Consider the following 26913-nt stretch of genomic DNA (forward strand, 5'->3'; position numbering starts at 1 on the left):
CCAAGGCATTTTCTTCACATAGCAAATGGGGAAATGTGATAGCAAAGTTAAACAAATGACACAGCATCAGACAGCCAGTCTGGAACAGCAAAGGCAGCAGAATTCAAACCCAGCCTCTCATTTAGAACACCTTAATCACCACACAATTCCTTCTGTATGCATATGCTTATATAAAATACATTCTTATTATGTATGTTAGCTTCTCCAGAAGTGAACAACTACTGAGCAGAAATTGCTGTAGCTTAAACAAAGCCAACTGTGTTACCCTGACAGATGTCTTCCAAATTTGTTACTGTTATGGTACACCTCAGAGGAAGGGCTCTTGCTCGACCCTTTGCAGACCTGAGGAATTAGCATTAGAGCTGCCCAAACCCACAGGATGGATCTCGGAGCTCCAGCTCCTCACTGAAAAAGCCAGAACACCAGAACTGCAAATGAAGCCACACCGAACACAATTTTATGTGGTATTGCTAGAAAAGCTCTCCCTACCCAAAGAAACCGAGAGCAGGGACTGCCCTTTCCTCTCCTACCAGACTCTTAGCTTATACAATCTCAGACTGGCAATGCAAAAACCATATATATATATATATATATATATATGAATACTAAACCAAATCAGCAGGGTCAAGTCTCTCCTTTTACAATTATGTTTCCAGAGTTGTCTCCAATCAAGCTAATGCTCCAAGACCAGAACCATTACATTAATGGTTACTTTCCTTTATTATCTACAGAACCTTTTCTGGCCAAAGTAGTAAAGACTCTATAGGAGTCCAATAACTTTACAAGGTGACGGCATTTCTGTGTTTATTGTAAGTCATTTCTATTGCAAATTGCAACAACTTTTCAAAGTGCAACTGTGATTTGGAAATGCAGGCACACTAATACATCAATTGCCATGACTAATGTATAAACTTTTAATGACCTTGGCAAAATCTATCTTTCATTGGGCAAGTGCCACTATTTTGACTGTACAAAATGTTTTGGAAATATGTTGAAAATTATACTTGTTTTGGAAAATATTTCAGGATTTCAGTATAGCAAATGGAGCTATATTAAATAGAAGTTTGACATGGAGGAGAAAACACTCCAAGGTTATGTAAGTCTTTTTTTTTTCTTTTAAAAGAGGTATCCTCCAAGTGTTGTACATTCACAGAATGCTGACTTTTTATCCAAACAAACTTGAGAAGATAAAACATTATCTTGAATAGTTCTCAGTTTCATTCAGTCACTGTCATCTTCTTGTTTCAGACCACCTCCCTGTTCATTGCTGCCCTCTCCATCGCTCTCCTTGTCCCAGTCCTTCATAGATGCTCCCATCATGAAGTCATCACGCAGTATATTCCATTCTGGCCCCTCTTCAGACTTCACTTCACCCTGAATGTTTGAGGGGAGGAGAAGAAGGAACAGAGGAACATGAGATAAATGTGAAAGGCAGTACAAGATAGAAGGTCTTCCTGCAAGCAAAATAACGCCTCCTACAATCAGCAGACCGAGGGCCAGCTCTTTGTGCAAATGGTACAGAAACATGCAGAACAACCAAAAATTACTTGATGCTAAAAAGCAAACTTGTTTTAACCAACCAATAAAAGAAATATGGAAACAAAACAATTATTCCTCATGGATGAAACAGTCAACCCTGGGCATGGCTTCCTTTATTAAAATCTTTCTTGGCAATCAGAATGGATTCATGATATCATTTATTAACCCCCAGGTGCTGCTTCATTAGAACACTTCTTGGCACATTTCTAAAACACAAATATGGATTTAATAAAGGCTTAACCCCCCCCCCCCAATTTAATATTTAACATATTCGGTGATACATGAACCAAATCCCCTTTATGTGAATTATTACCTCACTACCTGGGCTTGTCATATGGTACAAAGCTGCCTCTAAAAGAAACAAAGTCGATCTACTCCTAGCAAGCCAACAGCACCTTACTCCAAATTTCCTACCTCTTGGAAGTGGATAAACTCGAGGCCCTCTGCATGGGATGGTGAATAATAAAGCAAAGGGCCAGGAGTGCAGTTTGAGGTTCGCACTGAGAGCAGTGCTCGGTCACAGCTCTGGGAGATGACAGATCACTTTGGGCAGTGCAACATCCCCATCCTGTGGCAACACTTCTGAACAGCAGCGTGAAACTGTTCCTACTGAGGAAGGACTTATTGCAGCAGTTTATGCCTTAGCACAGCAAAACACTCCTGAGGAACAACATGGCTCAATGTCCAGCAGGCAAGCAAAAAATTGTCCTACCAAAGAGGAATTAGGGGCACTGAAAACACTCATTTAATTTTGCAGGGTCTTTGAAATAAAGTTAGCACGCCAGGTAGGCTTTCCCCACTCCCCTACTCCAAAGAAGGGACCTGAGCTGACTCACCCAGGTTTAGGTGACTCCTGACAGGGATGGGGTCACCCCTTACAGCATCCTCTGCTGACAAGATTTGCCTACTGGGTGCAAAACCTGCAGTAAATGTATGATCACTGCAGACATCTGTCCATGCCTGTTCTCTGTCACGCACCTAGGAATGTGAGACCACTGCAGATTTAAGCTGATGTTGTGCAGTCTTCGCGAGTGAGCAGTATACAGAATTTCACAGCAGGAGAAATGAGAAATAAAAGAATGCAGGTCCGTTACTGTAAATCTAACATGTTCTATCACACCATCAGAAGTTGAGTGCAAAAAGTCTGCCAAACAAGGTATGTATTTTTAATAGGTAATCAAAGTAGAAATGCTACATGTGATTTCTCCTCCAGCTCTTCATGAAACACTGCCCTCACAAAAATAGGATAACAAGTCTTAACACTTTCCTTCCCACAAGGAATTTCCCTTGGCCAAGCTCAAAAAAGAAAAGCTCCACAGCTGTTCCTCAAGATGTTTTGCACTGGGTTTTGGTTTGGGGTTTGCTTTTGTGTCTTCACAGCTGCTCTCATTAATGGCTACTTCCATCCAACAATTCCCCTTTTCCCCAGGGTAGTGCCTCCTAACCACTTTCCACTCTTGCAGCAATTTGCTTCAAGTGCTACACCCAGTAAGCCCTGAAATCGTCTCAGACAGGGCAATTGATTACCTGGAATTAAAGAGCTACAGATAAGGCGGATCCCTAGACTGACCTTAAAATATTCACATGGTAATAATCTGTGTTATTACAATAGTGCAAACACAGGTACTCAGCTCTGGGATGCAAGGAGAGGGTAACTTTTTTTCCCCTCCTTTTTTAACTGTATTGCAGTCATTTTATATGTTTGCCTTTGCAGAGGAGAGAACAGTTCAAAAATCACCAAAATCACTAAACTCTTCCTTTTTTAATCCCAGATCTTTGGTAAATCACTATTTGAACGGTGAAGTTTAAGAGAGTTAAATCTGAAATACCAAAATGGAAACATCCCATTTTTCTTACAAAACAATCTACTTTTTTTTTTTCAATACTAAACCCAAAAGAATTCCTTTTGTTTTTTCCCAGATATGCAGAACAGGGATTTTTTTTTCTTATTTAGTTTTGGCTTTTAAACAGTAGATTATTATCAGCAATGACAGTGGAAGGCTCAGGGTTTGAAAAGCCCAATCCTCAAATTCTTCACAAGCTAGTATTCAGCAACTATTAGTCCTTCTTTCTTGCTATGTCAAGTGAACAACAGGACAAAAGCAGGACCTTAACAAAAGAGGGATGCTGATCCTCCATAGCATTACCCATTATATAAGGCACCACAAAGGCCTGAATAGAGTTTTACAACAAGCCCAGAGGAGAAAGACAGAGGTAGCATGTTCGTGCCTCAAAGATGAAGATTAAATGCTTGAAAGCAAATATTTAATCAATTTTAAGCATGCTTCCAAGGAAAGAAAATGCCTTGTTTAGTATCTTCATTCCCAACTCATTTACTACTCTGTTTTCCCTTCAGAATAAAAACTCCCCAAATCTAATGCATCACAAAACATTCTCAAAGTCTTAAGAAAATATGCAGCAAGACTATTTGTATAATTAACAATTACTTCAAATGTAACATCACTTCCCAACTCGCTTTATGTAAGAATGTTAATACAATTGGGTTTTTAATGCCATAATCTGGTTTCATCTAAATAAAACAAAACTGATTCTTGGCACGTGGAAAATAAACCAGCTTTCAATCTACACAAATACTTTTGAACTCCCAGTCAGCTGTTCATGCACATCTCACTACAACACTGAAGTCCCCTTTGAACATCCCCAAATGAAAACAAAGCAGGCTATATAAACAGTAGAGTGTAATGCTACATAATGTGAATCCTTCAGTAAGGCAAAGAGCGAAACATTCTCGTGTTGTTTTTTTTCCTCTCTTCTTTTATACGTTCACTGGAATTGGTTTTTCTTTGCCAGAAGGTGTAGCAACCTATTTCAAAAGGTCTGAGAGGCAGCAATTAGTAAATACCTCAAGAATCACTGGTTTTACTGATTGCTGGAGACAGACTTGTTATCAGGAGCTGAAATAAGACAGACCAAAGCACACACTGTGGTTACTTTAGTGCTGATACTTGCTGTGATGGACTCACAGTCCAGCTGAAGAAAAATCACAGAGCTAAAACAACCACCACCTTGCCTGCTTGGTGTGCCACCTAAGCCATCACAGCATTAGCTCAAGTCTCACACAAGTATGGCTCTGTAGTGGGGACATAATTCCTAAACTAATTCTGAAGATATACCCTCTAAAATCTGCGCCACGACAAGATGAACTGAAATTCTTAGCCAAGTCCTAATAAAACTACCAAACAAAGCTCTAAACTAAGCTCCAAACTAAGCTTAGTTCTGTCACTTAGAACAAACAGCTCTCCCTTGCAGGATCCAGGCTGGAACTGCCTCCTGGATGCTTTTGAAGGAATTGGCCTATGAAAGCCTCACTGCTTTCGTAACAGTAGCAGCAGCAGCTGTATGATTAAGATCAAGTTAGAAATCTCGCCATTTTCATTATTTCTTTACCACCACAAAAAACTGGAGCTAAAAATTTTGCTCTTGGTAAATGACATGACAGTATCTTCAGCTGAGACCTGCCAAGCTCAGCACTGGAGTTGTGTCAGACACTACTGACCCCAAAGTGTGGGATCAATGCTCTCTGCCCCTTCTGAAGCAGGATATCCCCAGAGCTTTTCAGAACCTCAGGCTCAAGCAAACCAAAGTCCATAGTGTTTTTCTGGTAAGTAATGAACATTAAAAGAAATGGCTTGACATCAGTGCACACAGACGAAAGATTTCACTCCACTGTCCACCAGCTCCAGTCACTTGAGCACACAGAAGCTTCTGCCTCTGCAAAGCAGCAAAGACACCTACAGCACCGTGGAGATTCTTCGAGAGATTGTGTCCAGAGGACAGGAACTGCAGCCTATTAACAAAGGAACATTTTTCAGACCCAGGAATGACAATCAGCACACTGGACCCCCACGCCTCTGCTCTGTGTGAAAAAAAGATGAAATGCCAGAGCTTGCAGGGGCATCTCTCTTTACCATCACCTACAATAACGTTTATTTGTAGCTGTCATGGAAGGAATTTCTAACATAAATATCGCTCAAGCAACAACTTAAAGCACTGAGAAAACAATTCTAACGTGTCTAATTAATCTGAACTGCCTCCCCAGGTTCCTCTGTTTTGCTCAATACAAACATTTAAGACCTTGAAACACAGTGAAGCTTTTGTCATGACGAAGAAGTTAAAAAGCGTAACTGCCAGAACGCATTCTCACATACATCTGACAACTGCCTTCCCTGTCAGCCTGCATCTTGCTCTGAATTACTGCTGCTATTCTGTTTCTCATCCCCAAGCAAGTCAGTTTAAACTCAGAAAACCTCCAAACAAACAGCCCAGGCATACACTGAGGTGTGTTAAATCTCATTTTTAAATAATAATAATACAACCCCCAGTTGGCAGAAGAGCGGGAGGGAATGAAAAACTAAGAACACCAGCATAATAATTTCTTACAAGTTCATTTTCAGCAATATGTGAGCTCATAGGCAAAGAAAATAAATTTCCTCCAGGCTGAGAAGAAATAAAAAAACCCTGCAGCTAAAGTATCTAAAGCAGAAAAATAAGCAGAAAACAAAATGTAAAGATTTTTTACAGGAAAATGATACTTAGGTTTGATCATTAGTGCTGCTTGCAACTTCATCTGATTTCAACTGCAAGAAGATCTTGACTCTAAGAAAAGTCCCTATGTAAGCCTGATCCCAAACAGCCAAAACCCCACAGATCTGCAAACTGAGAAAACAAACTGCACCACTATTATCTTGAACTTCTGAGCTGTACTCTCACAGCAACTCACTTTGGGAAGCATTTTCAAGCTTGCAGAACATGTGAACTGCACAACAGAAATCTATTCTGCTGCAGTATAATTCTGCACAATCATTTATTCCTCAGGGTGAGTTATTCAATACCCATTTGCATCCTCTCTCTGAATGAGAAATTAGAGCAACTGAACTGAACTGCCCTGGTTTACTTGGAGTGACACCACACTGTGGGTGTCTACAGGGACACAGGGGATTTACTCAGATCACAACATCTCTCATACATACCAGAATCTGCTCTGGCAATTCTAGTAAATAAATCTAGGCATGAAATTTTTTTTACAGTGTGTTTTGAGACCTGCTGTTCCTGTTCAAACTTCTCTGAAAGTAACACACTGGAATTATTACTACAAGCACAACAAATCCTGAGCACAGCCAGAAGACCACCCAGAGCTTAACGACCTGCACGAGGAATCTCCCCATCCTCACATCCTCCTCTAGGTTTACTACAACCAGGGATGTGTGAATGAGAAGGAATGCTTTGGGTTGGCACACAGAGGCTTAAAGATCTCCCAGCTTTAGAGGGGTCAGAACTGAATTACAGAATTTCTAAAAACAAGCATTAATCTGGGCCTAAGCAAAGAAGAAAATTCATACGCATTGTTAATAAATGCTCAGTTGCAAAGAAGAATCCTAGACAAAGCTTTTGAGAGAACAGATTTCCTCAGCCTTGATTCACCAGAAACCTCATAAATTATTATTTCTGTCAGAAAAAGCAGAAATATTTTAAGCATTCAAGCTTAACACAGGGCCCTTCTGCACACAGGACACTCTGGAACTCCTCAGCCCGTGCTGTACTCTAGATTCAACAACAGCTATCTCAGAAAGCCTTGTGCTGCACAAGGAATTCCACCACATGTTGCGGCAAGACATGTTTGGCCATACTGGCATCAAGATTCCCTTCCCCTGTTTTAATGAGCATGATGAATAGAATGGGCATGCTGCACCAGGAGCTGCTGACTATAAAAACTCACCTGAAAATAAGACTCACCCAACGAGACAATCCTAGAGTTGAGTTACACCTCTACCCATACTAGCAGTTCCCCTTGTGGAATACACTCTAATTTGTAACTCAAGTTCTCTAAAATACAAGGCAAAATGATAATATTCCAAGTATGAAGTAATGACAGTATCTTTCCAACCATCAGGCCAAAACACTCCATTGACATAAAGAAGAAAGAAAAGGTCAACAAATAAGCATTTTTAGGTAGGTATCAAGTAAATATTAGTTCAAAGTAGATTGCAAGTTATTACAGAGAAGGTGTCTGGAAAAATAGAGAATAGATTCATACATTTCCTGTATGAGGTTGTCATGCAACACATCAGAGCAGAAAGTTTACAGACCATAAACAATTTCAATATGCCATCACTACTCATCTTTAGTCCTGTTTGGGTTTTTTGTATCCTGTAAAAACAAAACTCTTTATCACCTTCATCTATATGCTTCATATCTATACCTTCCCATCTGCAGTGCTTGTTTATCAGCAGTTATACCACTGACAGTGAAATTCCTGCCTCCCAGACTGGCCATTACTAGGTGTGTTATTTGCTCATTACTCCTACCCTTTATCCACCTTTAAAAATTCACACAGGTGGTGTGTATTGACACCACACAGCATCAGCATCAATTAATTGATGCTGTCAAATACTTGACACAAAGACCCACTGAATGCTGTGGTTGGAAACAACACATGATCAAAGCTTTTGTATTTAAAGCAATGTTACACTTCCATTGCTTATCAGACAAGAATCTGTATAGCAAGTTATGGTAATCAAACTAGCTGAATCATAGTTCTGACTAGGAAAAGACAATGCTGTCCATCAGAAAGAACAATTTTTCTTGCTAGCCAGTCATGAGCCTCAAGTCTGAAGCAAAATATTGTTCATTTTATACTAAAAGCATACTGGTTAGAACAATCTTATGTGGAAAACTCCTTACCAGTTTCCATGGTTATTACTAAAAGGAAGACAATGAACTGAGAATTCTTCTGTTTGGATGGGATTAAAAATGAAGGAATAAAGAACTTTTTTATATATGCTGCATTTCAACTCTAAAATAAATGCCACACAACTTCTCACAAGTAATAAAAACACCTCTCCATCAGCTGGTCCTACATTTATTAATGTGCATTTTCTGCAGTAATGAAGACATGAGAGAGTTTAAAGATAAACCTAAGCATCACCTCAGATCCACAACATCCTTGCTGCAAGTTGCACAGTTCCTGAACCACCAAGCTGTACCTGGAAAACACACAGATACAACAAGAGTGCCTAGTAAAAAGCATTCAGTCAAGACTAAGGCCATCCCTGTGCTATCCCCTCACAAGTCACATCCTCATGTCTTTCAACAGTCTACGTTAGACAAACATTTTTAAGTCACAACAGATTTTTCTCATTTGTCACCCATTTATGAAAGACATTTATACACTATTTCAGCTAGGTACCTAAAGTTTTCTGCAGGTTTTTATAAAATCTTGCCTGTTGGCCCAGTAAGGAAACGTGCAGATCTGCAGCTGTTTGGAGTATAAAGAATAAATTAGCAGTATGCAAATTTTTGAATAATATGAATATTACTCAAACTATTTTCTGAAAATGATGCTGAAATCATCACTGTTTTTCATTATGATTCAGCAAGAGGCATAACAGAGTGAGTCCCAAAAGGTTGTCTCAAACAAAGAAGGCTGCAGTAATGAACATGTCCATCACTCCCAGCACTTAAGAAATCATATCACAGAACAGCTGATGAGGAAGAAGTGGGGCTAGTAAAAAGCCTCCTCTTCCTGACTCAGGATTTCCACTTACATTTGAGTCCCAGAAGAAGCATAAGGATCCAAAAAGCTATGAGGTAGGAGGGTGAGGAAAAGAGAAAAAAACCAGAGCCCACAAGGAACTAACCATTGTGCAATGTTATTATTAAATACGAAATGATGAAGTTTTCATGTCTGCTAAGCAGCTTGTCTGATTTAACCTCCCTACAGTCATTGCCCCTGCTTTTACTTTAATGGCTTTTGCTACATATCCTAGAGGTGTCCAAATTCACGTTTCTCTGATTTTATATTCCTGTATTTCCCCTCACACTGTCACATGTGAGTGGCAAGCTCATTAAGGAACAGACCATACCCCTCAACACTCCCAGGCTGCTTTCTAAAAGCAATTTAAACCTGATGAAGGAAGATGTAACCTGCCCAGCATCCAAATCCCTTATTTGAAACATCTGGCTACCCTTTCTCTGCATTTCTGACCTTTCCATCTCCCTCCATGTTTCTGTATGGGCTTTCCCAACTGCTGCAGGTGGAGACGAAATGACACAGACCACCTGCAGAACACTGTCCAAAGTTCAGCAGCAAACAAAAAGAGGTCAGACCTTTCCAAGATGCAGTTTTAGTATAATTTGTAATAGTACGAGGTTAAAAAAGAAAAAAGAAAAAAAGTGTATTTTCTAATCTTTCAGTAAATCTCAGAAACACTCATTAAAACCTGGCCAGGATTTCCAATAGTAGTGAAAAAAAAAAAAAGTACTGAACTCAGCAACACTCTAACCGTTGCAAGCTGGAAGCAGTTTGACCCCCCACTCCTGAAGTCTATCTACCAAGATAAACAGATGAGTAGGTACCAAAGAGGTAATTTATAATACACATCTGCTGGTTCAACACTCTGGAAATCAGAACATTTTATAACTTAATAAAACTTCAAAGTAAAGGAATCACTTTTCAAGATAATTTCCAATAGCAAATCCTTAGATGGGGGAAACAAACTTATTCAGATACACAAGCTCCACCCAAACCTTCTTACTTTCAGAGAACATTTTTCTGTAAAACTTTATGAAATGTTTAGATGCATTTTTCTCTGAGTACATTGCCCTGCCTATAAGAGTTATGGACAAAGCCAAAAGTGGAGAGTTGCTTTTGTAAGGCTTCAAATTTGATTTACCAGATAAAAGTCTAATAGGATTTGACTCATCATGCTTTGTATACTCACAGGAAGATCAAAAGATGATGTATACCACAAGTTTTTCAAATGTGGTTGTTTTAGACATAGTTTTACTGCAAAAAAAGCCTTGCAACATCTTCTGGGAAAACAGAACACCATCATAGTATTCTGTGCACTAATAAACAAACAGCAAGGCAAGTTACTCTCAAATATGACAGATGGAGCTGTCTCAGTGTTGCCTGACATTTCAATCACAAGTCCCTATTTATATTCACTTAAAAATTTGCCAAACTTCAACTGCTTCATGCTGAAGGGTTTTGCAATATTTCAAATATAACCATTTAACTCCTTTTCACAAAAAGACAAACTCAAAATATTTTCTTTTCAGCTCTAAGGAAGAGAGACATTTTCTACAGGAATCCATTAAAGCTTTGCATCATTCATTCTTTTTGTATTTAAAAATCAGTTAAGGATGTATTTTGGAGCTGGCAATGTATCTTTTGCTATCTCCATGAACATTTGCCTGGATCTGTACAAGTTATAAACATCTGGAAGACTGCCCTCCCCAAACCTCAGGTCATCACCTCAGCAGATGCAACAGGCATTCAGCATCCAAATTCTCTTAAGATATCTGTCCTCACTGATCCCACACTATCTGCATCATAGCAGACAGCATTAAGCTGAACTGTGAGTGACTCCTGATGGCACACAGGGAATTGGCCTTTCTGTGAGAACAGCTGTCAAGGCTGCTCCTGCCTCAGGCACGGGATGCTGGGCTGTGTGCTTGGCCCTCAGGTGCAGGGGAAAAGAACCTGTCTGGAACACACAACAGGAAGAGGATAAAATAAAGAGGTAGATGGGAACAAAGTGCAAAATCACAGCCTTTTCCCTTCCTGACTTCTGATCAAGTATCTGAAAAAGAGGACAGACAGGGAAATCTGACTATGAAAACACAGGCAAAAGGGTGACCCTAGTAAAATCCAGCCCACCACGTAACCCTTGTCTTATCTGGAGTTGAATTTACAGTGTCACATTCTTGACATTTATCAATCAAATTTAAATATTTAAACACTGACAAATTTAAATTGACATTTAAATATTGACCAAGTCCTGCATTCCCATGTTAACACAGATGTGCACTACCTGCTATGACAACCATCAGGGAACTGAGCTTTCACATCTTAAAAACCTAACCCTGCTGATAACCCGAACTGTGTAAGCCAATACAACTTCTGAACAGATTTAAAGTAAAAATGTCACCATCAACCAACTTCTAATATTGCACAGCAACCATTCAGCTTAAAGAACATAAGGAATACAGGATACAGCAAACTGGTGGCAGGCTGCACTGCATTTATCCCTAAGAACATAGCATACACTTAGGTAGGCAGCAACCTTCTGGTACAAACCCAAGAAACTTCATTGAAAGCATCAGCTCCAAACATACATGGGGTGACCTTCAAGAGAATGCACACGCAGTTGGGTAAAACAGATACAAATGCAGAATCCAAAGGAATCCAAATTAAAAGTTTTTGTGCATGTGATGGGAAGACATTTATTAAAACTGGGAGAATAGATCTACTCTGGCTACAGCTGAACTAAATTAATACTTGGCTGCCCCCTCAAATCTGCTGGAATACATGCATGCCTGGTTACTCCTTCAATTAGGTCTGTAAAACCAGCACACAACAGCTGTAGTAATAAACTTCTGCTACTCTGCAATGCCATTATCACCTAAGGAAGTTTCCTTAAAAGATTAAAAGAGGTGTAGATGCACCTTACCAAATTTCAAGCAGTCGTCTCTGCCTTCACCCATACTTCAGAAACAATTTTTTAATGCAGGTTTGAAGCAACTGTTCATACTGTCACGCCAAAAAAGTATATGAATGAAAATAGTGGGTTTTTTTCACCCTCCCCATTTCTACACTGTAGAAACAGTGGAAAAAAAGGAGAACATGCTGATGGCCAATACTCACAAAGCTGCAAGAAAAAGAAGGCAGTCACTCTCACAGTTTTTTAACTGATCTGACTTTTAAACTGGAATGCTCATTTTACACCCCCATTTAGCTTAAAAATGGAAGCCCCCAGGCCACTCCTTGTAGCCCAGCAAGAACAGCAGTAAAAGTCAGAAGTATAGTACTCCTCCTGCTCTTGAACAATCTGCAAACTACTGCTGAAAATTAAAGTCTTATGAATAAAAGAAAAATCTGTAGTAAGCCTGACTCTAATCACTGCACTTACAAATTACTTACCAGATACTTGGAGCATTTATAAAACATGCTTGAGGTAAAAGGAACTTTTCTGGAAAAGCACTTTATTTTAAGTCCCATATGAGCAATAGCTGCTACGAAATAGCCCTTGTATTCTTCTCTGCTCATCTTCCTTCCCAACAATAAATTATTTTAGAATAGGTACTATATTTTGAGACCAATACACCAATTTTTTCCAGATGCCACCACAACACAGGAAGCAAACTGTATCTCCAGGTCATGCAGTGAGCCTAGCTTACAGAAAGATTACCTTGCAGAATTTGGATCATGGTTACTGAAGTAGACCAGGAAATCCTGCTCTTATTTCCACCACTGAAATGCTCTGCAGCAGACCTGGTGTAAGAAAACTTACAAATTGAAGCAAAATCATGCTACAAAGGCCTAATTAAAATGAAAGGTTCATGAGTGCAGGTTATGCTTGTCATAAAGAGTATCTGTAACTTTCAGGCCAGTTGTTTATGTGTCACTAAAAATGTTTTACCACACAGTACTGCTCTACAGGGTGCAGTACAAATGACAAGCAAAAAGTCAAGATGAAATTGTCACTGACACACTTCAAGGGAGGAGAGCTGAGGCTCCTCTGAGAATGCTAACTCTGAATTTCCTCATTTCTTACAATTAAGATTTCAAGACCTCATGTAGTTCACTACATCAGCCAACATGTCTATGCAACTCTAAGAGAACAGAAACTTCAACCCTGGAAACAAAGGAAGTACCTGTGAGCACCCTGAAATTTCTAAGGACCTAGAAAAAACATAAGATTCCTGCAAGGAATCCTTTACTGCCACTGCCTACTTTCGTATTTCTTCTACACACATAAAAATTACTTCAGCCTCGAGGCCTGAAAAAAACAGCATCTCTGATATGTACCCTTTCTAGACCAGTAGTTTAATAATGTTTCTTATAGTGTCTTACAGGTGGGAAGCTGGAAGATGCAACCAACACATACTGAAATGAAAAGTTGGTCTGCAAGGATTGTGTTGAACAAGGCTGAAAGCCTTCATATCTGCCAGTAAAAGATTCCTAGAAAAACCCACCCCAAAACTTAAAAAAAGCCCACCTGAAGACAAACAATTGGGATTTTAATTTTTTTTAATTACTCCATTTTTCTCCCACATTGCAAGGCTTCAGACAAGGTGGTGAGGGGAGAGAAGTTAGATGATCTTACCCAGAGGCAAGCATCATGCACAGTAACTTGGAAAAAAAACAGGAAAAAATATTACACAAGTCAGCTGGCTCAGCAAGGATTAAGAAATACCTTGATAAACAGCAAATGATATGAAAGGCAAAGCTTTTGGCTCCAGCTCAGAAAAGTAATTACTCCCAGCTGGGCACACAAAACTCCAAGAAGGGCTACAGTTTCACAAGAAGGATACAGGAAAACTTTCACAGCCTTAGAGTCTTTCCTTCACAGTTATGTTGGTAGGTATATGCCATGTAACATTTAGGCCAATGGCTAAAAGTAAACAACACTATAAACAATGTTCTAGTGGGGCACAGGTTACCTGTCCTTCCCAGGAATGCATGAAGCTGATGAAAATAGAGAACAAAATTTAAAGCTGGACATGCTACTTTGAAATCATACTGCTGCAGATGGGCCTTTACAGAGCATTTAATTTCTTTTTTTCACACATAAATATTCTTGGCTAAACAGTCAGTCACAGCAGAGCTTTATAAGGGGTTTCTTCAACAACCCTTGACACTTGAAAGAAATCACCAGACTTTCAAAAATACACAGCAAATTCTGCATTCAGAAACTGCTGCAGAGGAAGAAAATGCATTCCCACATTCTCACAAATTCAGTCAAGTCTCATGTCACAGCACAAGGCTTTAGTCAAATGTTTGCTTTCACTGGTAAAGCTTTATTCTGCTATTTTTCCTGCTGACTGCTTGTTTTATGTGGGTGGGGTAGTGTTTTTATTGTTTGGGACTGCCTTTTAATTGATGGCAGAGTGCCTGGAGTTTGGGATTGGCATCTCTTCCGCTGTTTTTGCTGAAATAAATGTATTTCCCCCCCCTTTTCCAAAGCCGAAATACACTCTATACTCTCAACTGCTAAAAACAAACAAACAAAAGCTTTCAGATAGCACTAACAATCTGCTGAACTCCTGCTGCAAGGAATTTACTACTGAAAAGCCTCATCCAGGCTTCCTACCCTCTGAAACACCCTCAAAGACCAAGAAGCAGAGATTTGACAGTGGAGGCCAGCAGAACTGTTCAGTGGCTAAATATCTGTGTAATTCTGAGAAGGAGACTGAAGAGCAGATTTTGGCCTCAACCTCAAGCATCAACAACTACCAGGAGGGGAGCCTGCTAAATGAGTAAGATATGTTCTCAAGAGAAAATAAGGCAGATTAAGAACAGCTTGAAAAGGAGTTTGGTTCAGTATTGAATGGAGACTCACTGAAGCAAAAGCAACAAGGGAGGGAGGAAGGGGCTTGGTGGTCTATCTAGGCAGACATGCAATTAAAAAACCCAACCAAAAACCCTGATCCCTACGCCAGCTTTTGTGCACAAGCAATGGGAAATCAGCACCTATATTAATACTCAAACCCAACACTAACCAGCCAACATCCAAAGCATCTCCAGAGGTCTTGAATGGAAATATGCTGTTACTGATGCTGCCAAAATAAAACTTTTTTTTTTAGTACAGAAACATTTGAAATCTGTGTTTTCTGACCTACTAATAAAAAAACTGCCCTGCTACAATGTGACACAAAACAAAGGTCCTAGCTCTTGCTCAGCTATTGATTCAATGCTGACTACAATAGTAGTTGGCACTGCCATTGTTCCAATATTCTTGCATTCCAAGGGAGGAAAAACAAACAAACAAACCCAAAAAAGAGAACCACACACGCACACAACCCCCCACCCAAACAAGCAAGCTGGAATTATTTAAGGAGAAATAAAGTGTCAGCACCAAGCTAAATTGTTCTCATTATCCAAAGAATTTAAAAAATACTTTAATATTGCACTTGCATGAAAATTGTATGAGCACTCCATGCCAGGCAGTGTTTCAGCATGTTCCCCAAGTGCACACAAACAAAAAACATATGACAAACTGTTGTCTCCCAACTGATTAAAGTATTTCTTCCTGGCACAGAAAAGTACTTAGTTAACTGCAGTGTGTCTGGGCCAACTGCAGTATTCCACCCACTACCAAGCACAGAGTTCAAACCTGAACACAAATACTCTTCAAAAATGTGCAGCTTCTGAAACACGAGAAAGAGTGTGTCTGAGCAACTTGTTTTCAACCCTGAGCTACTTGGTGAGCTGAAAGAACTGATGAAGAGTTGGACGAGTCCAGCTACACTGTGTCTCAAACACATTTGGAAAAAGTCGAATGTATTTCTTTCCAAAACACTACAAGAGCAAGGAAGCCACACCAGCCCAACACACACAGAGAATCGGGGAAAGAAAAGCCTACATATGAGGTTGAATATGTCTCTGTTTCTTTCTGTTGTGGTATTCATTCTGTATGGCAAATCCTTCAGTTTCAGACACTATAATCACCCAAAGAAGTGAGTTTGACATGACCAAACCATGGGGACATACAAGCATTACAGTCTAATACACCATGCAAGATGAAGAGCCTCCATGTCTTTAGCAATTTTAAGGAGCTAAATGTTATTGGCCAAATTCCAAACGTCACAACCCACCACAGTCTAGCAGTCTGTTCCATGCCTGGTGCAAAATCCAAGATTCAAAAAAGATTATGAAACACTGGATTTTAACATAGAGCTAAACCAAGTTATTTGCATAAAAGGCTCAATGTTTTACCAGAAGAGCTCCCAGTGTTTTGTACTTTGATAGTCAAAAGACAGGGAAAACAGGCTAAGAGTTATTTAGTCCCTTCCAGAAGTCTCAAAACACCCCAACCATTTGGATCACATGCGTTATGAAGAGCAGGCACATTAACAGAGAGTCATCATACTGAGAAGGTACCTTGTATGCATTTTTTTCTCACAGATGAAGCCTTACCTGTTTACTTTTTGTGGCCTTTCCAGCAGGACTCTTGCCTCCTTTAGCACCCTCCATGTTTCTTAGAACATCGATGAAATCTCTCTTTGAAACAGAAGACATCAGTTTAGCACGCTTCCTCTCAGAGCTCCCAGCTTTCTTCACCTCCTCATCCATTTTCTTCTGGTGCGTCCTGACAGCATTGAATAATTGTACAACACCTCTGGGACAGGGAAAAAAAAACCAACAAAGCTAATTTTTTAATTTAAGTTCCATTTAGACAAATGAACCCCCTACCAAAGCAACTAATCAATGCAGATGCTGGATGACTTCTAGCCCCCCAAAATGGTTACCTGGAATCTCAGTCTGATTAAGAATTAACATTTACTACAATATAAAAGGCTTTCAATTTTCCCTCCTCCTTCAGACTTATTGCTAGGAACCAGTAACAAACAAATCCACAAATAACTATGCAGACTCAGAAGGAAGTATGGGAACACAGCACTGAGATCAGTTTCATCCTTGAGCATGTTCCATCCTTGGGAGCATGTTATTCGTCCTAAAATCAGCTCTTAAATTACTCAGGCAAGTTCTTAATGGCAGCTGAAGTGGGGGGATAAGGCAGAGGAATGAGTAAGGAGACAGATACAGGCAGCACATCAATGTGTTCAATGAGGTCTGTGACACCACACTACCACAACGTGAACAGGCAGCTGGACTTCACAGCCATGGATCTGGTGAATCCTCTGCAGAGAAGCAAAAAACCAGAACAGTAGAAACAACTGTTCTGCATTTTTAAAGCATTAAACTGACAAAATAAGGGGGTCCAACAAAGCGCTTCTGTTAAGCAAACATTAGATTCCCATCTACATTTTCACTCTTTCATAAAGCTTCTGAAATCTTTTGTTGAACCTGATACTGTACAATGCAGACCTCTCTATAAATCTCTCGGCTCCTGCTAGTCACTTCTTAAGAGTTCAATCTGATTGGAAACAGATTACCTGCACAGGCCTTTTCCTCCTCTTTTTGATATACATATATTTAAGGAAAGCATTCAGAAAACCTTTTACCTCGTGGCAATTCTCTGAAGATTTCTTTCTTTCTCTCGGTCTTTGACAACATCTGGCTTCACTCGGCACATCATTTCCCATTCCCGCTTTTTATCGAGCTGCGTTATAAATATTGTTATGTGAAACAACATGGACATTTGAGAATACAGCATACTCTGATAGAGTATGTAGCAGGAGGAAAAAAAAGTCTGTAAAGTTCAGTTTGGTTAAGAGTAAGAGGAGCTCCTATATGGAGCTGGACAACAGGTCTGAGCAAATTTCTTGCATTGACACACCAGGGGTCACAGTCAAATCTTAGAGAATCATTTGCTTCCAGTAACAAAAGTCTAGGGAAAAAAAATTATTTCACAGTGACTGCCATGAACAAGGAAAATATTCAAAGACAGCCTTCAAATCCCAGACATCACAAGCTGATTACAGAGAAATTTATACATAATAAAATCCTGGGTCCATCAAGCCATGCATGTCACATTTTGAGCCTTGGGAATTTGACTTCCCCGGCTGAATTAAACCCAGTATAGCTTTGTGACCAACAGTGACACATGGCAAAGAGTGCAGTAGGCACCAGGGAGAGCCCTGAGTGTCTACCAGACAAGAAGTCACGTGTACAATACTGATTTTTGTCTTTTTTTTGGAGGCTCTCTGTTTCAAAACCAAACTGATCCACTTTTCTCTTACCAGCAGACACAATGCCACCAGCTTTATTTCTGCTACAATAGGAGACCACTGCATTTCATGACCTCTGCTTCAGGAGTAAGGCAGTGATATTTTTTCTTCCCCTCTGAACAATTTAACAGTGTTTTAGGCCTGGTGAAGTTCCATTAAATCTGTTTTATGCAAGAAGTCTCTAATGGAATTTCAGAGTCCTTATCTTTATAATTCTAGGCAGACCACTATGAATTTCTGAGTTTATGACCATGTTTTGGCCTTTGATCAAAAGAACTGTCCTATCCTACCTTTCATCAGCAAGAAATCAATGAGAGGCAAACTGCCTTCAAGTTTTTCTAAGGTAAACAAGTCAGTTTGGGGACCTGTGGCCCATCTCTGTTTTGCAGTATTCTCACATATTTACTGGATGAGAGGAGGTACTTAGGACACCCATAACTGGGCAGATACTGTACTGAAGCTCTCTGTATTTAAAAGGCAAGCCATGGCCCAACCACAGCATGTCCCAAGCCGTCAGGTGAATAACCTGGTTATCCCACTGAAACAGAACTGGTAGGATGAGACATTGGAACTATTAATGTATTTCTAGCCTGAAGGTGAATCAATCAGAGCCTGGAATTAAAAGTTCCACTAATGGCACAAACAAATGACTTACTTGCCAACATGGTTTTGCTTTCTTCATACCAGTTTCAGAATCAGAAGCAATTTAGACCACTGACACCATAATAGAAAACTCCCATCAGGAAAATGATTGAGGGGAGCAAACAACAATTCATCACCACATCAACGATTACTGCAATCTCAGCCTAGAGGCCTTGATTTGGAAAGTCACAGCACAAATTTAAATGAAAGCAGTTTTCTTCTCTTTCTTCCTCTCACTTGCCACGGTAGAGAACTATTTAAATTTGTAATGCCAACAAAGTAAATTCCACCCCAAATTAACAAGAGCAATTAGAAAACCAAGCTTAAGGCAGCTGCTTTCACCCTCTCAACAATGAAAACACCTTAAGCTGACAGACTGGAACAGTCCTGCTGCCAAAGTTCAGCCTGCCTGATGACCCAGAAGAAGCGGTAAGGGAAAAAGCCTTACACAGCATGACTGGAAAGTAAAAAAAAAATTAAGCTACTCAAGATCCCTGTGAAGGAGAGATTCCAAAACTGATATAGCCTCAGCACAGATCTGGGAGAGTGCTCTGAGACTATCTTGCACGTAACCCATTTGACAGTCACTGCACATGGAATACCGCATTTTCTTACCCTCATTCTCTTTTCCTCCCTTTCCTGTCTTTTCTTCTCTCTCTCCTTCTCCAGGGTTTTGTTCTTGGCCAAGATGGTGGACTTATTCTGTGGAATCTTTTTGTTGAGCACTTTTGCCATAGCATCTGCCCAGCCTGAACTTGGACCATCTTTGGAGCTTGTTGCCTCTTCAGCCGTGTTGCCAGGGGCTGCTGTTTCATCTTCATCATCACCATCCAGGGCTTCACCTCCCGAAGAGTAGCTGTCTTCTGGAAGTTCTGAGCTTAACTCAGAACCTAGGGATAAAAAAAGAAATTTAAAAAAGAAGCAAAAATAAAGTATCAGGAGTTGTTTCTAGTAAGAATCATTCACTAGAGCCATTTACTCCACATGTGTATGTTATGTGAGTTCAGAGCCACGTGTAAAACTATGCATGTACTGTTAAAATTAACTCCTCAAGCAGGCACACACCATCATAATGAATTTATTAGAAACTATGCAGTGCAAGTGCTTGCTCATCTCAGTGACGATTTAAAGTGATTGAAAGAGGCTGGGCAAAAGGGAAAAGGCAGCCTTGGATATTTATTATTAGGTTATTGAATATTTGTATGTTTAGGGCTGGTAATTGTAGGGGGGAAACCCCTCTATTTTCCAGTTTAAAAAGTGTAACTTTTAAATGCTTGTACACACAAATACATCTGTATATATGTGTGTATGTACACAGTCACACACAAACTGCAACAGTGACATCTGGCGTTTGAGTGCAAACAGCCACGGGGATTACACTGAAGCTGGGGGGCATTTCTTACATGAAAGCAAAAGCTGCTCAGAGAGAACACTGCCAGCAAAAATACAATTACTTAAGCGTAATGAACCCAGGGGAGACTGCTTTGTGAAATACGGAATCGAGGCAGTCATCAGGCAGCTCAAAAGAAACCAGAGGCACTGGGCTTTTCTGGGATAAGTAACTGCTCAAGTTACACAAATAAAACATCCCCAAAGTCAAGTTTTCTTACCCTTATGAGCCCTTCAAAATAAAAAAAAAAAAAAAGAGGGAACTGAAGTTACAATACCAAAGTTTGGAGTTAAGTAACATTAGGATGGCTGAAAACAGCCAAACTGATGGCACAACAAACATGCAAAGATTCAGTTCTCACTACCCTGTTCAGTGAGTCACACTGCAAAAACAGAAGTCTTCAACAGCGCAGATGATTAACTACAATGAAATGGGCTGCAGGTTTAGGGTGTGCTAAAATATGGTTGGTTATTTCAGTGCACCCACTTAATCGTGTAATCAAGAGCAGAGCATACACAGGTCCTGCCACCACTAACTACTATTCCACTAATATTTGTGCCACGTGAAATTTTAATTATCTTATTTACAGCTTTCAAGGCTGCAAAATCAAGTGCTGGACAGAAGGGAGCTGGTTTCTGAGCCCACCCAGCCCCACCAGCAAGGGACTGATACCCCACCAGCTCACTCACTTTCATCCATCTACCACTCTCACATAACTTGAAAAAGAAAATTTAAATTCAAAATCACACTACTACTGAGCCAAGTGCATTACTTTGTAAGCACTCCTATATCCCATGAACTACCTTTATCAACCAAACCATTAAGAGAATGAAGTCAGGAGTGCTTCATAAGATCTATTCTCCATAAAACCATGCAGGCAGCTATTAATGATATTCCCCATTAATCAACTGTCTATTTAATTACTTAGCAAACATAAACATACACCCTGTTGCCAGACTAATTCATTATTCTGCCTTTTCCATGTGCCTATTTAAACCAGAAAAAGACCTAACAAACAATATAGCAGCAAAACAGTGGCATTGACCAATTAAAAACAAAGACTCTAATGCCCAGGCATGTTTAGAGGCTTGGGGAGCATTTAGTTACCAAAGTGGAATGAAGAAGGAGTCCCTGTTTACTAAACAAACATAGGAGAGAAATAATTACTGAATCACTTGGTCATTATCTGTATTGGTATGACTTTTACTACCACCAAGGCAAACACAGTGTTGTGTCATCCTCTACTCAAAATAAATTATAGTTGGGGTTTTTTTTTTCCAACAGTCCTTACAATAAATTTGGAATTTAGAAGCAGCAAATTTGTTCAACACATTTGGTAACTACTTAAACACATCTTTTTTATCCTTTAATATCCTTTTAGATCTTAGTATCCATATCCTGAGTTTCAAATAAAAAATAAATTCAAACTATTGCCAGTGAAGAAGTAGGTGCATCACCCCATCCTGGTTCCTACACATAAAACAACGTCAAATTTTCACCCCTAGGCCTTGTCCATGCTAGGATATTGCTATTTAGCTTTCAAACAAGGAATCAACCCTGCTTGTGACATCTTTTATACATGCAAAAGCTAACACTTAACTGTAAGTCCAAACCTGAATTCCCCCCACTGCTTAGGATTGACTTCTGCCGTTGGCCATGAAAAACAGATCAGACTTACAAAAAGGAAATTTGCAAAAGTGTGTATCACTTCCTTTACGTAACATTTTCTATCAACAAAACAGGACAATAATACCAACAACATTTTGCTTTCTACAATTACAGAGAAATTAACAAAGTTTCCACTACCAGCCGTAACTTATTCTTTAATACATCAGAACATCAGGCAACAGCATGAGATAAGGAAGAGGTATTTCAAAATAATTTAATCTAGATTGACTCTATCAGAAGGACCTGGGGCCCTATTCTGAATGGAAGAGACTGATGTCTGGCACAGATTTAATGTAGGAAGTTCTAATTGTCTGTGTGTGTGTGAGGAATACACATACACATCTCTCTACTTTACTCTTTCAAACCTGCTCAGTCTCACGGTGCAGACACACAGTTAAAACAGAGCAGACATTCAGCAATGAGCCCTTAAAGCAGCTCCCCCACAACGCTTCCCATCGGGTTCAGTTTTGTGGCTCAAACCAAGCAGAACCAACGCGAGCTACAGCTCCAAAGGGCCACAGCCTTGATTCCTCCCGGAATAAAGAAAAAAAAGAAATCCAATTTCAGGATATAATTAAGAAGTGAACACAACTAGTTAGGTACAGCGCCACAACACGCAAGGAGGCGAGAAGGAGTGGAGAACCCGAGTTCAGGGTAAATCACTGTAAACAGTGTCCCAGGGGTTTCCTTGGAAGAGAAGCAGCTCCCGCTTGCACAGACACGCAACCCGCGCACAGGGCACAGCCGTTCTCCCTCTCCCAACACGGGAGCGAAAGCTATTTCGGTGGGCGCAGGGAGTTGAGGAGCTGCTGCCGGTACCCCCGGGCTGCGCGGGGAAAAGCGCAAAGGGGCAGCGCAGAGCGGGCAGGAGCAGCCACAGCACCGGGCACCGCGGGAATGTCACCCACGCCACACGCCGCTGGGCAGGGGCTCCAGCAGGTGGCCGGGCTGCGGCCTGAGCTCGCGTTCCCCGCACCGAGCGGCGCCGGCCCTAGGAGCAGGGCCCGGAGCGGGGGGATGAAGGGCCACGGACCCACCGGCGGGCTCGCACGGGGCAGAGAGGAAAGGCTTCCGAGGTCAGGGATGGCTCAGAGCGGCGGCCGGAGAGGCTGCAGCAGGAGAGAAGGCCCCACCCCGCTCCCGCTGCCGTTACCGCTGTCCGTGTCCGTGTCCGTGCCCGCAGCCCCGCGCCCACGTGGGCCCGCCACGGCCGCCGCCATCTTCCCCGGGTCCGCCCAGCGCCGCGCTCCGGCCCGGCCCCGCGCCGCCAGCCCGCGTTCCGGCAACAAAGGTTCCGGCAGCCGAGCGGTGCTTCCGGGGCGGGGAGGGAGCTGCGGGCTCAGGGGGCTCGGCCGGGCAGAAACGGGCCGTAAATAAAGCAAACAGGGCTGCCCAGGCTCCTCCTGCCCGCCAGGCCCTGGCTGCTGCTCCGTGCGGCCGTGGGCAGAGCGTTCAGCTGTTCAGGCCGCGATCGGGGCTGCCCGGGGCTCCTGTGCCGGCAATGCTGAGCTCACCGGGCATGGGAACAGCTCAAACACTGCCAAACTCAGGCTGCCCTGCTGGCTTCCACCTGGGGAGCTGCTGTGGCTGGACATTACAACGATAAAGATAAATTAGTGTTGTATTTCTGTAGGGTGTTTGGCTCCACCGCAGCGCTGGTGTCCCCTGATAACTTAGCCACGCTTTCAAACATTGCTTTAAGGCCCAAAAGGAGAGGCCAGAAATGTTTGCAAACTCCAGCTGATGTGCTGAAACCCCTTTCTCTTAGTGTGGTATTTGTTGCTAGCACTGCACAGTCAAAAGAACAGGCCAACCACTGTGTGTAGGAAAACACCTCTCCTAAATGAGGTGAGAGAAATCTTAATAACGCTAATTTTCTGTCACTTCACAACCAGTAAACAGACACACCGATTTTAAGGCCAGATTTTAATGCTACCAAGTCATCCAATTATTCAATTTAATGCATCTATAAGAAGCACATCCTGAAAACAGCACCTCCTAGAACACCAGAACTGCAAAAGAAGCAAATCCTAGGCAAATTTTTACGCAGAAGCACTCTGAACTAAACAAACAAAAATTACTTATTAAGAACTGCTGTTCTTGTAGCAGTGAAATGTGCTAGAGGGCAGAAGCTCCAGGATTCCTTTGAGCCCCAAAGCAGTGCAGCAGAAATAACCATGGACATTGCCAAGTACATCTGGAGATACGAGTATCACTAGTAAAAAGGGGAAGATTGTACATGCAGCAAAGCCTTCAGTATTTTGCAGGTTTTACAATCTTAGAAAGGCTGTTTGATTTCTGCACCCTGTATTTTTACAAACATTTCTTTTGTTGTCATAACCCTGCACAACAAGTGACCTATGTCTTTGTACTTCCATCTTTCCTCATTTTTTCCTCAATGATGTGGATTGCAGCCAAGTAGCAAATTTCTTTTCCTGCTTCAGTATCAGGTGGGAAAATTGGAAGTTGGAGAGAGGTCAGAAAATGGTGACAGAAATTCTTCCGTGGCTGGGGAAACTTTCACAAGGAAAGATTACAAAGACTAAATAAGTGTGTCCTGGTTAAGTGCTGGCTAAGGACAAACAGGATTGGACTTCTTGTTTCTGTCATAATCTGTGCTGCTGAGTGGAGCTATCTGGGACAAAATTCAGTCTAACTCACAAGCAAAGAGAAAACTTGTGCTGAAAAACTTGGGCCAGTGCTGTGATTTGCAGGGTGAGAAGGAAACTATAAACACCCCCATGATGTTTAAGGCCCAAGCATTACAGGAGATGCAATTCCAAATGTTTTACTCTGTGGGGCTCAAATCCTACACTGCCTGCCAGTAATAAGCAGTAATTTGGTCAAGTCTGCCGTGTGATGATAAAGACACTTTCCATGTGCTTGGCATGATTCATCTCTGAACCACGTTGTGTCAGAAGGGACACTGCTAGGAGAAGGTCATTAAATTGCATAGCCAACAAGCTCTCAGCATGGCAATTACAGTCCTCATTTCCTAGAACACACACCTTATTGAACGTGTCTCACTCGTGGTAGCCTATTTGTCTTGGAAGTGTGTCAAAATCTTCAGATTAAGTCCTGTAATAGGTTCCAATAAATGACGGCTCTGAATCTTCTTCCCTCTGACTGAATTAACAAGTCACATCTCCGAGAGCACACTTCTCTCTGCAAGCATTATCCCAGAGCATTTGTCAGGAAATTTGTTGCCAAACCTCATTTCAAATGACTGTCATTGTCTCCCATCACTCTGGTCTGAATGTTTTCTGTATTGAAATTGTGGTCTAAGGAATGCTGGAGATACAACCAGCCTGCAAAATCTTTCTAGGCCAGACAAAGCAGCAGTTACATCCCAGTTTATCATTATGAACAGTGTCTGAAGAGCAGCAGAGGCACAAGCTGTCATTCTGTGTGTATAGCTCTGTACTTAAACCTCAGCTAGTGAAACCGTGGCTAATGAAGTACAAAACTTTGATCTGTGGATGCACTAGGGCCAATATTTGGAAAAAAAAAAAACCAACCCAGAAAGTGTAAAAAGGATGGCACGGGAATTTGCGTTCCTGACTTTTTTTCCCTAAGATTTTAAATACGTTAATTTTTTTTTTTTTTTTTTGGCTGAAAGTTTAGATATCAACAATGCTGGGATACAGCTCAGTTGAAGCAGTTACTCAAGTGTATTCCTAATTACAAAAACAGCAGCAGCAAAATCATAGAATGATAGAATGGTTTGGGTTGGAAAAGATCTCAAACATCATCCAGTTGTGAGCTCCTGCCATGGAGCAGGTTGTTCAGAGCCCCATCCAGCCTGGCCTTGAGCAATTCCAGGGATGAGGGATCCACAGCTTCTCTGGGGAACCTGTTCCAGTGTCTCAGCACCCTCATACTCAAGAATTTCTTCCTAATATCTCATCTAAACCCGTCCTGTGTCAGTTTGAAGCCGCTATCCATTGTCCTATCACTACAGGCTCTTGTGAAAAGTCCCTCTCCAGCTTTCTTCTCACCCATTTTAGGTACTGAAAGGTCCTATGAGGTCTCCCCAGAGCCTTCTCTTTTCCAGGACAAATAACCCCAGCTCTCTTGGTCTGTCTTTCTAATAGATGACAAATAAAGACAAAACTTCCCACCAAAAGCCTTTAAGATAGCACTCCAGTTTTGACTTAATTGGATGTGTTTGGAAGTAAATGTAGAGACCTGCTGCCTCCAGTGGCCTTTGGATCAAGTTCTTCGTGCTTAAATTTCAATAGAATAGAAATTAAAAAATAATGAAATTATTAATGTAGCCCCTTGTTCTATACTAGAAATTCTTACTGACATCTGTGAGAATTGAGCATTTTAGCACTCCTCACATGTTTAAGTGTCATTATCTTCAGCTTCCCAAGTACTGAGACCATATTATCCCAACTGAACAGCTAAGTGTTTTGGATCTTTCCAGCTGTTTCCTTTTCCAGCTTTCTCCCATGGCTGCTACCACTCTCTTCCTATTCCCTTTCTGAACAAATTGCCTTGACTCACATATATTCCCCAAATAATTGCCCTTTCTGTTCCAATGAAGACTGAATTCCATGCCAGCATAATAAAGTTTAAAATCTTTGCCACTTTTGTAGGTCATATTCATAGCCTGATTCCTGCACTAAGAGAGATCAATAATACCAGATAGGAGATGAGCATGATAAAGCTCTCCAGTGCCCCAAGATTTAAACATGTTTATTCTCATTTCCATTTCTTTGGTTTAGCTGATGCCATGTTTTCCCCTCAGCTCTGCAGGGTATTTGCAGATGAAGAAAAAAGTTCGTGAGTAAATCACAGAATACTGTGCTGTCATATAATAACTGCTGCTCTAATCTCATATTCAATAAAACTCATATAAACTGACATTTAATAAATCATAATAAAGTACTACCTGATCCTCTGCAAATGTTTTACCTCATGAAAGTTCTAGTCCAGCTCCCAGCAAGGTCAGGTGGAAACTTTCTATTTCTTTCCACGTGAATTCATTTGATCCCTGAGCCTCACAAACA

The 26913-nt window shown here is 41.0% G+C and overlaps 1 protein-coding gene across 1 annotated transcript; it reads right to left on the reverse strand.

Moving 5' to 3' along the window:
• Window positions 1–774: 774 nt before the first annotated feature.
• Window positions 775–23207, reverse strand: RRP15 (ribosomal RNA processing 15 homolog). Its single transcript, XM_085054784.1, has 5 exons — window positions 23052–23207; window positions 19456–19730; window positions 17533–17630; window positions 16484–16685; window positions 775–1374 (listed from the first exon to the last, which is right to left on the reverse strand). The coding sequence occupies exons 1-5, from the start codon at window positions 23116–23118 to the stop codon at window positions 1222–1224; spliced, it is 795 nt and encodes a 264-aa protein (XP_084910910.1). The 5' UTR covers window positions 23119–23207; the 3' UTR covers window positions 775–1221.
• Between the last annotated feature and the right edge of the window lie 3706 nt (window positions 23208–26913).

Source organism: Lichenostomus cassidix, chromosome 3 (genome assembly GCF_008360975.1).
Source record: "Lichenostomus cassidix isolate B80296 chromosome 3, HeHo_3.0, whole genome shotgun sequence".
Lineage (NCBI taxonomy): Eukaryota > Metazoa > Chordata > Aves > Passeriformes > Meliphagidae > Lichenostomus > Lichenostomus cassidix.